The sequence below is a fragment of the Tiliqua scincoides genome, chromosome 3, assembly GCF_035046505.1.
Source record: "Tiliqua scincoides isolate rTilSci1 chromosome 3, rTilSci1.hap2, whole genome shotgun sequence".
NCBI classification, from domain to species: Eukaryota; Metazoa; Chordata; class Lepidosauria; order Squamata; family Scincidae; genus Tiliqua; species Tiliqua scincoides.
The window spans coordinates 185,237,922-185,253,120 of NC_089823.1; the positions used below are offsets into that span (position 1 = coordinate 185,237,922).

Here is a 15,199-nt window from a genome sequence, read left to right on the forward strand (position 1 = left end):
GTGCCTGAGGGGGGATGTGATTGAGACATACAAAATTATGTAGGGGATGGACAGAGTGGATAGAGAGATGCTCTTTACACTCTCACATAACACCAGAACCAGGGGTCATCCACTAAAATTGAGTGTTGGGAGAGTTAGAACAGACAAAAGAAAATATTTCTTTACTCAGCGTGTGGTTGGACTGTGGAACTCCTTGCCACAGGATGTGGTGATGGCATCTGGTCTGGACGCCTTTAAAAGGGGATTGGACAAGTTTCTGGAGGAAAAATCCATTACGGGTTACAAGCCATGATGTGCATGTGCAACCTCCTGATTTTAGAAATGGGCTATGTCAGAATACCAGATGCAAGGGAGGGCACCAGAATGAGGTCTCTTGTTATCTGGTGTGCTCCCTGGGGCATTTGGTGGGTGAGATACAGGAAGCTGGACTAGATGGGCCTATGGCCTGATCCAGTGGGGCTGTTCTTATGTTCTTAATAATACTTCAGCACCTCACCACAAAGTGGGTTGATTGGCTACATTGGGATCTGTGCATATTGTGGAAGATTTTGAGTGGGATGCTAAACTAGCATATATGGTGAAGTCAGTCGGATTGAATTGGAGCTCAAACATAATTCCCATTGTCCACATCACACCTGGGATGCGTTCCTATATACCCCTACCTGGGAGTAAGTCCCATTTGACACAATGTGACTTCTGAATAGTTATGTATAGGACTGCACTCTAAATATGCATATGTGAATTATTCTTGTTTCACACATGACAAAATTCCTACATGGAAGTCACTTCTGGATAAGAATTTGCATGACTTCCATGTATAATGTATAATGTATAATGTATAATGATCGGCCATGAGTACTCTGTTGCCAGTACATGCTCTGTGAAGCTGTGCTGGGACATGGCTTCCCAGTGCGAGGGCAGTGTATTTACAGTGCACACACACAATGAAATGCAAGTCATTTCAGGTTAAAATTTGGTTGTTTATGAAGATGTGTGCAGATGTTATTGAAACTGGGAAAAGGAGGAATATGTGATTAGAATATTAATGTATAAAACTGGAGTGAAGCACACATCTTTCTGTTCTTCTTTGTTCCTAGGTCCTTTGGAGCATGTCCATTTGTCATTGCCGTTTGTGACGACAAAGAACAAAGAAGTTAATGCCACAGCAGTTCTGTGGCCCGGTCAAGTTGGAACATTGACTTATATCTGGTGGTTCGGAAACAACACCGAGGTCTGTACTTCATGCAATTAAAGTAATTGTTAGACCGTAACATAATGACATTATCATGGGGCTTTTGAATTCTCTCAAGGAAAAGCTTACAGGGTCCTGCAAACCACAGAGCGCAATTCTCAGCACTTTTATGTTGCAAATCAGCTTTTTATAAACTTGCTTAACTGTCTCAGTTTAGGCCTCATTTGCATGTTATGCAAATCACTAATCCCCTATTGGACATGGTTGAAGTGATCAAACTCAGAAAACTGCATAGTGACAGATTATCAAAGATTCTAAGATTTCCCCCCCTTTCCTTATGTGAAATGCAGATTTTTTTTTTTAAACTCCTGTTACAGACTCAGACTTCAGAGAGAAAGTTTTGAATTTGGCTGTGCACAGCTCCAGGGTTTTTAAACTGTATTTTCCAGTCTGTGTGCTCAGTAGGATTAATAAAAAGGAATGTTTGCCAAGAGTCCCAACACCTACTCTTTCATAACACGATACCGATACCCAAAGTTCTCATTTGTGCTGTTAAGCTGCAAGAATGCCTCATTACCACACGCTAGGAGAAGTGAAATGATATGTAGCACATTTCCCTGCCTACGGACTGTATTTAGCATAAAAGAAGTTTTTTTTAAAGGGCCGTCCCTCATTTAGGTGTCGGGAATTGCTCTTATGATGCACGTTGCTGAGCTCCCCTTTACATTGCAGCAGAAGTTGGGAGACTTGACAGTCAGCGACTGACCATGTTTTCCAAAAATTCAAGGCTCACATCAGAGGTTACATAGACATACAGAACATTTCATATATACAGGTTGCCTTAATGTAAACATAGTTTGTCCAGGATGCAGTGGAAAGAGAAGCTTTACACCTTGTAATTTTTTGCAAATGGCTCTTGGTCTCTAATCCCAGCCCATTAACATGCATCAGTTTGACACACTATGTGCTTTGCACTGCAAGACAGTGTCAGCAGCATTCTAAGGAGGCCAGCCTGTGATGATGTTTGCTATCAGATCAGGGACGTGCAGTGGGTGGGGAGGCAGAGCCTCCCCACTAGAGTGCATGGGTTGGGGGTGCTTGGGCACCTCACATGGCAGTGGCACTTTTCAAAGGACTCTGGTGGGGAGGCTCTGCCTCACCTGCCTCAACAGCCTCCTCACTCACCGCATGTTTCTGCATCAGATTCCTTGGTTGTGTTGATGTTGCTGACCCCATAATGGCCAAAACCATCTAATGTAGGATATAGTTCAGTTTTCTGAAACCCACGTTCTCATCTTATGCCCCACCATTCCAAAACTAGAGGTTCTGTCCTCGTTGGAATTTACTGAATTTTCTCTGTGGCGCTGACAGACCAACAAAGGCCTCCCCGCTGGTGCCACTTACTTCAAGGGTGTCGCAGACATGCTTTATAGTATTTTTTTGACACCCAGCACTGGCAATACAAGTATCACCAGCACCGAGGCCCACAGGATTGGGCCCTTAATTCCTCCAAACTTCTTTGTCTGCTCCGTTTCCCTTTTAATTTTTGAATTTGGAGAGTTGGAGGAGCAATGAATGGGCCAATATTTTGCCCTCCCTCTGAAACACCAGACACTACCATAACTAAAGGCAATACAATGAGTTGTATTGAAATAATTTAGAAATAATTTTGCTGCAGGCCAAATGGGTTAGTAATCCTGGGAAGTGTTTACCTTGTCCTGGGAAGTGTTTATGTTTTTCCTGAGTCACCTGTAGTAAATTTCTTTACAGCATCCTCTTTGCAGTTTGTTAAGTTTATTCCACCTTTCTCTGTTAATATGAGGCAGTCCACAGCATAAACATGAAAACCAGGATAAAAAATGTGCTTTATGGCATATTTGTGACACCCTCGACCAGTGCAGCAGCAGGTTTGGATTGCGCTGTGAGACAGAAAAAAACCCCATATTTTAATCAACAGTATCAACCTTGTTCTCTTCTTTAGGCCAACCACAGTGATGGAACAAGCCCAAGGCCTCCTGGCACCTGAGGCAGCATGCCAAGTGCTGCCCTCCTTTTACCGATGATATGCCAATCTTTGCTGTTCCCACTCTCCCATGTTCTAACTCCCCTCCTCTTCCCAAGTTTCCTCCCCTCCATATTTCGTCTTCTTCTCTGTTCCCTTCCTGAATTTCCAACTCAGGAAGTAGAAGAAGGAAGGGCAGTGGAGGCAAGTAGGCAGATCGAGTCCCGTCCGCCCCCACCAATCTGTTGTCTGAAGTGACTACTTCAGTTGACTTCATGAATGGGCTGCAAACTAAGCATGAATCCAGATGAATCCAGGTTCATCTGAAGTAAGAAGTCAAAGAGAAAGGCCCTTAACTTCTTTGTCTATGCAGCTGAAAATAAGGCAAGCAACAGCATAATGACCCTTCCCTGTTCCCTTGTGCCTTTGCAGCCACTGATCACCCTCGAAGGAAGCATCACGTTTACCTTCTCCGCAGAAGGAATGAATATGATCACAGTGCAGGTTTTAGCAGGGAATGCCATTCTGCAGGACACCAAAACGATTGCAGTGTATGGTGAGCTCTATCTTGTTGACTGTTACTGGTTCTTTCCTCCAACTAGCCTGGGGTTTTCTCCTGGCTCCCACTAAGCTCAGAGAAGAGAAAGTCTCAGTAGGTTGATTCATAGGCCACTAGCTCTTAATGAGCTCAATGGGTCATGAATCTTTGGGCTTATGTACATTAAGAGTTTACTCTGGGTCAGTGCTAAGTTGTAGCTCATGTAATCAGAAGCTGACTTGAAGTATCTACACAGAAAACACTTAGGGATCAGTGCAGGTAGCACTAGATGATGTGGCTGCAGGGTTTAAGCTGCACCATTCAGAAAAGGGTCAAATAATTCCACATAAAACTTGCCCAAGACAGACACCGAAAGACTGATTCATACAGTTGCTGAGACTCTGAGGTAGCACAGTTTTTAGACCTAGACTGCAGGTTGTATGTGGTGAATGGGATTAGTGAGTGATGGGTTCATGTTGTGGCTGATGTATTTACAGCAAACCTTCCAAAAAAAAGTGGTCTAGGGACTTGTGAGAAACATTTAATATGGCCCATTTCCTATGAATAGAGGTGTCCTTAAATGTTTTTATTTTTTTCACAATTTCATTTTTTCCCGAGGAGGAAAAATGCAGAAAGCAGTGTTATGTGGATGCATTTTTATAAATTATAATTGCTTTAAAAGTGTACTAGGTAGGTGATATAGGTGGTATAATGTCAGCAGATGCAGCCACAGTCATTACCCATGCAACCCCCAGTCCAGCCCAACCAGCCTACAGTGTTCATTGCAGGTTTTTTTTTTTTACAAAAATGAGAAGTGCAGAAGGCAGTGATATGTGTTTTTATTTCAGTACCACCAAAAATCACACTTCTACCCATGAATGATTTACATTCTGAGTAACGGCAAATCTATGATGAAGATGAATTAAGAAATTTTGATGTTATTATTCTGTCCTGACTTTTCATGAAAAATGGCAAGATGATGCTTAGATACATGCTACTAATACACACAACTGGGAATATTTTGTTCAACCCTTCCTGCTACGCTGGTGGGGGATTGTCATAGATTAGTGAGGTTGCTATGATGGAGCATTATCCAATTCTAAGCAATGATTTGCCCCCAAGTCATAGGTTCTGAATGTTAAGGAAGTGGAGTGGTCTAATACTCACATCAATCTAATTGACTAGAAAGCCAGGCACATAGCCATGTCTCTAGAGTTTTCATTCATAATCATTCTGTCTTTTCGCTAGAGCAATTTCAATCTCTCCGGCTATCCTTTTCTCCAAATCTGGACGAATACAATCCTGACATTCCTGAATGGAGACGGGACGTTAGTCGAGTCATCAAAACAGCTCTGGTAGAGGTAAGTAAGAAAAATAAGTTGGCACTTTTGGAGAGACACATTTCATTATTTTTTTTTCAGCAAAGTGTGACTACTAACTTTCAAAGTAAATCAGTGCTGGTACCAGGTTGCTAGGTCAAAGTTCTGCACTGGGCCCCGGTGGCACCCCTTTGCTACCTCCTGATGGTGCATTGAGTACAAGCACTGCCACTGGTACTGAAGTCTCAGGGGGTGGTGGCCCAGCCACATGGACCCTCTGATGGGCATGGGACCTCTGCCAGACCCTGACCTGGCCAATTCCTAATACTACCCCTGAAGGAGATGCCTGTGTATGATCCAGTTTCAGTTCCAGGAATTACTTCCATAAGCATTCCTGTAACTTTAAAAAGTCAGTGTGGGAAGTTGGTTTCATTCCAGAAGAAGGAAAACAACAACTGTGTTTTCTTGGGGCCTTCAAGATATTCTTAAAAGCTAGTCCCATCTTTTCGGTTCTTACATGCTAACTAAGGTGTTTCTCTTTTGCATCACGCTAAATATTTTGAAATTGACTTTTTGTTGTTGTAGCCAGAGAGAAGCACTTTAAATTGTCTTCATTTTATTTCCTCTTCAGTTGATGCTGCTGCAGTCAAGCACTTTGTCCATGTCTGTGGTAACATTCAAATAGAAGTCGCAAGACTTTCCAGGTCATTGCAGGCTGCCCTGTGCCTGACTCAGATAATGCAGTTCATTTATCACCCCAGCTGCCTTTGCTTTGCAATGGAATACAAAAGTGAAGCTTGCAGTTCTTTGCTATATTTTTATTGCAGAGTAGGTGTTCCAGAACACAGATCGAGGGAGTGCTAGATCATTGTGCAAAAATCACTGTTACCAGTCAGCACAGAGAGTGGAGTCAGGCAGCCTATTCCTATCTCCGGCAGTGTGACTGGATCTGCAGAGCCAAAACAGCTACCGCTGCATGCAGTGACACTGCCAGGGCTGCCAGAGGTCTCCTCTGTGGAAGGGGGCTTTCGTCCCCTTCCCCCGAGGAAAGCCCCAAGCCCTGCAATGGAGTTTCTCAAGTCTATGCCAACTGTTTTGCCAGCACAGACTTGAGAACTTCTGTGTTGGGTTTTTCAGCCCAATAGGATACAGCTTGGCAGCACTCTGCCGGTCCCATCCCATCCCGTTCCGGTTCACAAACCTAGGCCAGAAGCAATGGCTCATCTTGGTGGTTTCCCATAGTTATCTGTGCTTTTGAACAGAGTGGTGTCAGAGTTAGTCCCTGGCCATCCAATTAGAGGGTACACCTGGCCAAGTAAACCCCCTGAACCTCAGTAGAAGTGGCAATGGTAGCATCCAATGTGTCATCAGGAGGGGGACAGAAGACACCATGGGAACCCAGTGCTGGCTTTGCCCCTGGGCCTCCAAGCAACATGCCATCAGCACTGCTTTTGCAATGTTCTTCCTCCAAATTGGAGTTCTGAATTGTGTGGTCTTGGTCACTGCAGCATCCATGGGTGTGTTTTTCTCCATTCTCTTTGTTTTGATTTCCATATGTTTCAAAGACCGCAGTGCACACACCATTTGCCCTTGCTAAAGCTTTCTGTTCCTGCCATTGGTTTGCATTAATCTTTTTTCCTTGCAGGTAAGCAATAAACATGAGCGATTATGCACATTAAAACAGTACTTTTTTTAGTTAGCGGAATGCATAGCCGATGAATTTAAGCTCCTTTACCATAACTGGAAATTCTCTGCTGAGAAATGCATATAGGGGAAAAGACATTGAATATCAAAGAATGTCTGTGGAAAGTGTGTTATTTGATTCCAGGAGCTGAATGCTGCAGAGTTTGAGGGTCAAGATGTGATCATAAAAGCCCCCTCCCCCCAAGTTTCAGAGTGCAGATTTCATGGCATTTAGTTCATTTTTGGATATTTTTTATGAACTTTGTTACAGCATTTAAATTGGAGATATTGGAAGCAAATCTTTTTTTTTTTATTCATTGCAAGCAGTTCTGCTGGGATAATGAGCAGTATGCTATTAGAAAACAAAACAGATGAACCCACACATTTGTTAAATTGGAGTGTTTCAATTTTATCTGATTTTTGGCCCAATCCTAACTGCTTGTTACTCTGCCAGTATAAGCATTCTGGTGGTGTAACATGCTTCCTGGTTGCTGCAAATGTGACATGCCGGAGTATGCAGCCTGGCCGCTGCCAAAAGTGACAAGCACCCAGGTCTGCACAGAACTGAAGGCCATTGCCGGTAAGTGGATGCAGGAGGTTGGAGGGAGGTGGGGAGGCTGGTGCAAGTCCAAGTCAACCTGCCGGGCTGGCTGAGGCCTTCTCTGGGGCAAGGCAACAAATGTTCTCTTTCCCCGAGGAGACCTCCAGAGGCCAAAACACTCCCACAGAGGCCAGAACACTCCCACAGGATGCAGTGGATGCCATGCAGGTGCGGCTCCATCACTCTGTGGGGAGTTTGGTAGGCTTGTGCTGCTTCATTTAAACTAAGCTACGTGGTCCCATAGCCCTATTTATAAAAGAAATTGCTTTCTCCTAGACCTAATGGAAGGATCAGAGTAAGGATTGTCTGTGTGTGTAAGAGAGAGAGAGAGAGAGAGAGAGAGAGAGAGAGAGAGAGAGAGAGAGAGATGGCCAGTTCAATGAGTTTTAATCCTAGACAAAGCTTGTGCTACCATTCCTGTTTACTCCCACCTTTTTTCCCCCTACTTCCTAGGCAACAGGTATTTTCAGCCGGCACATTCTGGTGGCAATCCTGCCAGGCTTACCTACATCTGCTGAACTCTTTATTTTGCCCTATAAGGCTGCCTCTGGTGAAGACAAACGAACAGCAGAAGACCTGCAACAGGTATCAATTTCCTTCATTAGGCAGAGTGTTGTGTGTTGGGAGTGGTGGTATTTTTAAAATGTTTAAAAAAAATTCTGGCAAGTAAACACTGAGCCAAGACCACTTTTTACGGTGATGTCAGGGCTGTTCATATGTTAAATGGTATCTGGGTACATCCGTATACCAAGTACAATGGGCCAATACTTCAGTTACATGAGTGGCCCCAGATGTTTAATTAGTTCTGCATTCATGGTCTGTGCATGTTCTAGCCTCACCCCTCATTTCCTGGAGAGTTTGGGACCAATTTTCTTAAGCTGATGGGATGCAAGTCCTACTGAACACAAGGGGGCTTACTCCTGAGTGAACATGCATAAGAGTACAAAAATCATAAAACTGTGAGCATGCACATCATTAAATGTGTGTGTGGCTAGTTCAGCAATTTAAATATTATCTGAAGTGGCCCAAAAATCATTAGCCTGAACCTGAATACTGCTATTCATACATTCCATTTAATGTCAGTGTTGTCTGTTTATTGGGTACATGTACAAATGAACCCCAGTGCAGCCATTCACATGGAAATTTGTAGCTGTGTACAGACTAAAGGTATCATATGTTATATCCAAAAGTTTGCAAGCAGAATAAATCCTAGAAGGCAGAGGACTTGATAACCTGATGAACTTCCTTTGATGACTTTCTCAGGATTATGTCACTCTGATGTTTTTTCCGTACGAGAGGGATGATTTCTATATAGGAAGTACACATTTGAAATGGTCCTTAGATATGAAAATGACGTCTGTGCAGGTACTAAAATGTATGGGTGCTTTTGTGCACAAATGTGGTCTTCATAACATTGAATATATTCTTTCATGAAATCAAAATCAGATGTAGATTGATCTTGGGCCAATAGCATGGAACATATATTCACTTCCCACAAACATTGCTCCCTTTTTTTCTTTTTTTCTTTTGAGCTGCTTGGCCACATAGATCAAAATTCTCTGAAGCCTTGCTCTACACAGCTCAGAGCTCGGCATTCCCAGAAGTCTGGCAGTAATGTACAACGTCATCAATGTGTGTCTGGAAATGACATCGAGCTACTGTGCACCCAGTGAGTGGTTACAGAGTGGACCCCTTAGGAGGAATATTGCCCACAAACTCATGTCAGAATGATGATTGATGATGCATAAACATGGAAAGAAACATTAGAAATTTTCTGGACCATTACCCACCATTGTGCTGTATATGTGATGGCTGTTCTGACGCAGCCACGTTGAAGTGCATATTTTTTCCAAGACTTTCAGCCTGATTTAGTAGCTCATGTAGGGGTTCCTGAGTGCACTAGTAATATGCAGGCCTGCTTAAATCTGTTCCAGAAATAATCACAATTACAGTGGGCCCCTAATATCCACAGGCAATCTGTTCCTGGACCCCCCCCCCCCCCGCCCATGGATATGGAATTCCATGGGAGGGCACTCTGGCAACCAGAAGTGAGTCTCCAAAGTGGAGAGTAGAGTGGCTTTCTGAGGTAATGGTGTAAGAGTAGTGGATTTAACAAGGTGATACTTTTACCCCAAGCGGGATCACCTACCAAGTTGATCAATAAGATTTAGGAGTGTGTCTCCCCACCCCCCCAATATACTTAAAAGTCAAGTATTAAAACCATTTGTGAAAAGGTTGAACATTTTACCTTGCACATGCCCGATCTTGTCTGATCTCAGAAGCTAAGCAGGGTCAGGCCTGGTTAGTACTTGGATGGGAGACCGCCTGGGAATACCAGGTGCTGTAGGCTTATACCATAGTCTTTTGAGACTGAAGGTTGCCAACCATTTCGATGTTGAATCTGAATTCTGGAATTCTTTAAATTTTAAATTCCCTTTCAGCTAAGGTTCAGCGCTGATAAACTTTGCTTCAACTCAAGCCTAATGGTCAGTCTGATGCCATCTCCAGTTTATCGTTTATCTTTGTTTTGCCCCATTTGGCTTTCATCTTGCTTGACACACTGCTCATCTGTGTAATGTTCTCCCCATGCAAGTAATGAACAGGAAAGATTTACTGCCCTGCAGACCCCCCCCCCCCAGCTCTGTTCATAAATGGGAAAGGAAGGCAGTACATAGACTCAGATTTACAGCTGACCCACCATGCCTCTGGCACTTGGCTGCTTATTGTATTCCACAAATTATGGTATAGATTCTTTTCCTCTTGCATTCCCAAACTCTCTTTGGTCATAAAGAACTGCAGCACTGGCACATTGTCATCATAAGCCTTTGTATGGAGGTGAGAGTAATGTAGCTCTCAGTGGGGATTCCAGCATCCTTCCTACTACGCTTCCTAAAGAGGCAAGATTGTAATCTGCTGTTTTATAGGAATGATTCTTTAGTTATTACCAGACATTTTCTGTGGAGCAGAATCACTCTGGCTTGCCAACGTGGAGAATACTGCATGCATTTTATTTTGCACAGAGAAACAACAGCCACTTTCTCAATGCTAGAGCATGTGCTTTGCATACACAGAGTCCCAGATTCAGTACCTAGAACAATGATTTTCTACTTTTTCATCTCATGGCACGTTGATAAGGCACTAAAATTTTCAGGGAACACGATTAGTTTTTTTGACAATTGACAAGGCACGCCACAACTGAAAAGCCTGTGTTAAATAACCCTGCTGCCACTGCCACACTACCTCCCTCTAAAACAGGGGTGTGAAACATAAGGCCTGGGGGCCGGATGCAGCCCACGGAAACTTTTCATCTGGCCCTAAGGCTCTCAGCTGCTGAGCAGTGCTGAACTGAACTGCTGAACTGTTGTACAGTTCTTGAAAGACAGATATGGTTGTTGTTGGCATCCTTCAGTCTCTAAAGACTATGGTGTCACGCTCTGAATGGTGGTTCTGGAACAGTGTCCTCTCCAGAGCGCAAAGCCTGGGTAAAGTAGGTATGGAGGATAGGCTGTTACCCATGCAGCAAATCCCCCCTCTCCACGTCGCTGAAATGGTCCAATGGAAAGGCAGAGCCCAATACGCTTGGTTCCAGCGCGTCGCAGGAGTTGCCAGAACGTGACTGTGTTCAGCCATGAACTGCCTCAGGGACTCCGGCTCCGGATTTTGCCTCGAGGTTGACTCCTGAAGCCTTTTCCATAACTGGATGTAGCCACAAGGCAGTGGAGGTTTGGGATCTGAGTTTTCCTTCTCTCAGATGAGCTGCCTTCCCAGGCTAACGAGTCCCATCTACCCGGTATGGTTCCCGGGTAGATGGGACTCGTAGATGGGTAGATATCCCATCTACAGATATGGTTGGCAACCTTCAATCTTGAAAGACTATGGTATAAGCCTACAGCACCCAGTATTCCCATGTGGTCTCCCATCCAAATACTAACCAGGCCTGACCCTGCTTAGCTTCCAAGATCAGACAAGATCAGGCATGTGCAGGGTAACAGTTGCTGTTGAAAGACAGAACCTTTCTTCAATTGTAAAAATCCCTACGGGGATTTAGAACAACCTGCCTATGTAAACCGTCTTGAATTAAAGTCTGAGGAGAAATCTGATGACCAAGAAAGGCGGTATATAAATACCTGTATTATTATTATTATTATTATTATTATTATTATTATTATTATTATTATAGGGCTGTAAGGGTAGCCCACATGAGAATTGGGCTCTCTTATATCTTGAAATATTATCAAGATTTGTGTATTTTCTCTTCTGTCATTTGTAGCTAATGAGTTCCTAAGTGAGAAAAAGTGCTTATTTTTGGTTATGACTTGTTTAATGACATCATGTCCTGCCCAATGACATCACTTCTGGCCCTCGGCAGGCATCATGAATGCTGTTCGGCCCTCGGTATGAAACAAGTTTGACACCTATGCTCTAAAAGCTGAATGGAAAAGCCAACTCTTATAAAAGAGTAGGAGCCGATTGGATTTCCATGGGGAAGGCATTCCATAAAGTTGGTGCCACCACAAAGAAGGACTTGCTCCTAGTGCACGTCCACTGTGCCTCTGAAGGCAAGGACACTTGGATCAAGGCCTGAGATGATGATTGGAGCGTATGGGCTTCTACAGAAAAAGGCTAACACTGCCCAAGTTCAGCAATCTCTGAAATGATTTCATTTCATTCTCAACCAAAACCCCACAAGTTGAAATGGGGCATGACCTCCTATCCTTAAAAAGAGGCTTTACGCATGTATTGATACAAATAATTGAATGATTAGTAGATGATTCATCTACTAAAAATCCTTGTTGCTCCTAACAATAATTAACAAGGTTTTACAAAAACTCACACTGATCAAAGATAGCAAATGATTAATTGGTTAACACCCCTGGTGAAATTCATAACCTCTTGCTATGCAGCAAAAATATATGTTTTTAAGATCCTAGCATCATAATGACACATTAGTCTTTCCTTTATTTGCAGAATCATAACAGTTAGGTTTTTATTTTAGTCTTTTCCTGCGGAAGCACTGCCTTCAGTTGGCTGAGGCCCATTATTTTCCACAAGCAAGTGTACCAGCAGTTACAGTTTCACCCACAAGACTTCTGCATTCCTGCTCAACACTGAAGAATGAGGTGTCACTTTAGTTTAGATCAATCCTGTTGTTCCTGGCTGTGGGACTGGGTTTCTGTTTGCAACATTAGAACACTCCTGGTGGTTTTACTTCTTCACAGGCCCAGTGGAATATTCTCTCTTGTAGTCCACTAACCAAGACAATGGCCTTTATCCCCCCACAGCCCAATCCTATCCATCCCAACCCCCCACCAATGCAGTGGTGCCAAAATGGCAACAGCTGCATCTTATGGTGGGGGACAATTGTAGAGGTCTTTTCTGGGTAACGGAACAATTGAACAGGGAAACTGAAGGGGTTCTTTGTTCCCTAACTGTGTGCTGCAGTGCCCAATGGCACCACAGTGGGACAGTGGGACAGGGGACTCCAAACCCCGGCCTGGGCGCAAGATGCGGCCCGCAGCAAGCCTCTTTCCGGCCCGCGGCCAACCTCTTGTCCCCTGAAAGCCTCTGGCCCACTCAGCTGAACATGACCAGAACTGTGCTCTGATTGTGTCTGGAGGGTTTTCTGAGGGCCAGAGAGTTTGAATGAATGAGCCCATTCATTCATTTATTCACTCATCTAAGTTCCCTCTCTAATTTATTTATTTAAATTTTATATTTAAGTTTGTTTTTTTTCCGGCCCTCCACACCACGCCAGATATTTGATGCAGTCCTCTGGCCAAAAAGTTTGGAGACCCCTGGGTTAGGATATTGGTACACATGAGTGCCGCCAGTTCTTTCCCCACTGCACCCCCACCACTATTGCACCTATCTTTGTCAGTCTGCAGTGCTGCTATGTGCGCAAAATGGCCACCAGCAGAGTGCTGCATGCGCCATTGAAAACCATTTTACAGCAGCAGAACTCTGTTCTGCTGTCATAAACCCCTGCCTGTGCTGGCCAAAGCCAAGATAGGTTTGGGCCATTCGTTTTGGTTTCAGCTGTTCCTGACTTATGGTTTATAGTCTCATCTCCAAAACAGGTGAAAGTAAACAGCCCAATTTCAAGGCTATCAGTCTCTGTTTTATATAAAACCTAATTTCAAAAGCAGCTTGCCATGGAACAAGTAAAGTAAAGTTTCAATTTCAAGAAACACAAGTACAGTCCTTCTTTGAATAGATATGACTAAAATAGATCCTAAAGCATACAAGAGGAATCTGCTTGTAATAGGGCATTGCCACACCTTCCACTCCAGTGCAGCTTCCTGTTCCCACTGATATTTGCACTAGAGCTGCAGTTTTCAAACTCTCAGGGAGTATGGGAACCGCAGTAAGTCCTTGCAGGGGAGGGCAGGGAGGCAGCAGGGGCGGGGGAAGGCAGTTCCCTTCTGCAGGGGAACTGCAGGGACTGGGATGCATTCACCAGTCCCTGCAGCAGCGTCCAGGAGGTGCACGAGAGTCTGCAGGACTTCCCAGCCTGCAGAAAGTGAAAGTAGAGCAATCGCACTCCACTTCCGGTTTTGCTGGATGCTGCTGCAAGGACTGGTGAGTGCATCCCAGTCCCTGCAGCCTCCCTGAGCAGCTGCCTCCTCCCTGCCTCCTTCCTGCCCCTGCCCCTTAAGGGGGCAGAGGCCAGGGCCTTCAGTTGACTCCCCAGTTTGAAAACCACTGCACTAGAGAAACAGTAGGAGTGGGAGCTGCAGAGGGCGGCAGAGAGAAGGGAGAATTGGGAGAAATTGGGGAGGGGGCTGTGTGCACAAAGGGAAGCGTCTTCCATTTTTGCAGCAGCGCCTTTGACTCCAAACTGTAGTTCTTAGATCCAGATCTAAATTCTGAACTCCAGAATCAACATGGGGAGGAAGGCATTCTTCTCTCATTCAGGTTGCTGGTGCACGTAATGAGACAAAGCCAGCCTTTATTCAGGCAAAGCTGTACCAGAAGCGAAATTAATTTTGCTTTGTTCTCTTTGTAAATTAAATTCTCTCTCACTCTTTCTTTTCACAAATTATTTGTTATTATTATTCATTATATGTGGGGATGAGAGCATGATAGGCAAAGACTGGCTTCTATTACAAAAAAAAAATTTTTTTTTGTTGTTTTTTGGCATTTTGTGTCTAATTCTGCAAATGAAGCAGATAAAGTCAATGAAGCTCCGTGAAGGACCAAAACTAATTCACAGAGCTAATTATTTTCACAGAGGACTCTTGATGACTCTAAATTAGGTGTTTTGCAGTGCTGAGAAGTTTCATCTTCAATATAGTTTGCTTAATCTCTACAGCAAAAGAACAGTAGCGGGCAGCTTTATGGCATAGAAATGGCTGGCAAAACCATAGGACAGTTTGGCCCTGTTTGTATGCTACATTGCTGATGGCCAGCCTAAAAATAGGAATGAAATAATAAATGCAAGTAGATTCTGTTTTAAAATGTACCTTTTCCTACATTTACATGCAGGTTTTAATGTCTTACAACCCAATCCTGTCTGGGCCTTGTGCTGCCGGAATTTTTGTTGCTACAGCACAGGGGCCTTTATAGCACCACATAAGCCAGGCCAACCTCTCATACTTTGAGGCCACTGCTGCAAGTGCCCAGAGGTGACACACATGCACGAGTGGCCCCCAGAGGCTCTGCTGGTCTCGCCCTTGGCACTGGCTGAGCACCGGAGCTAGCCCACTGCCAGCCTCTGCTGGGTTAGTACTGGTGTAACACTGGTACTCCACCACTCTTCAGTCTCCCAAACCGCTGGGCAGCGGAGAGGTAGGTGGGGGTTGGGGGGAGGCGGGGAAGAGGCATTCCGGGGTGGGGGGAGGCGGGGAGAGGGAGGGAGGGAGGC

At 44.3% G+C, this 15,199-nt stretch overlaps 1 protein-coding gene across 3 annotated transcripts in view; it reads left to right on the forward strand.

The window, feature by feature from the left end:
* The window catches only part of LOC136643644 (VPS10 domain-containing receptor SorCS1), a 483,280-nt gene that overhangs the window by 449,951 nt on the left and 18,130 nt on the right, over window positions 1-15,199 (forward strand). For all 3 annotated transcript variants that reach the window (XM_066618822.1, XM_066618823.1, XM_066618821.1), the window contains exons 20-23: window positions 1,098-1,231; window positions 3,627-3,750; window positions 4,981-5,093; window positions 7,789-7,920. In XM_066618822.1, coding sequence (XP_066474919.1) covers window positions 1,098-1,231; window positions 3,627-3,750; window positions 4,981-5,093; window positions 7,789-7,920 — 503 coding nt within the window. The remainder of the gene's footprint in view (window positions 1-1,097; window positions 1,232-3,626; window positions 3,751-4,980; window positions 5,094-7,788; window positions 7,921-15,199) is intronic.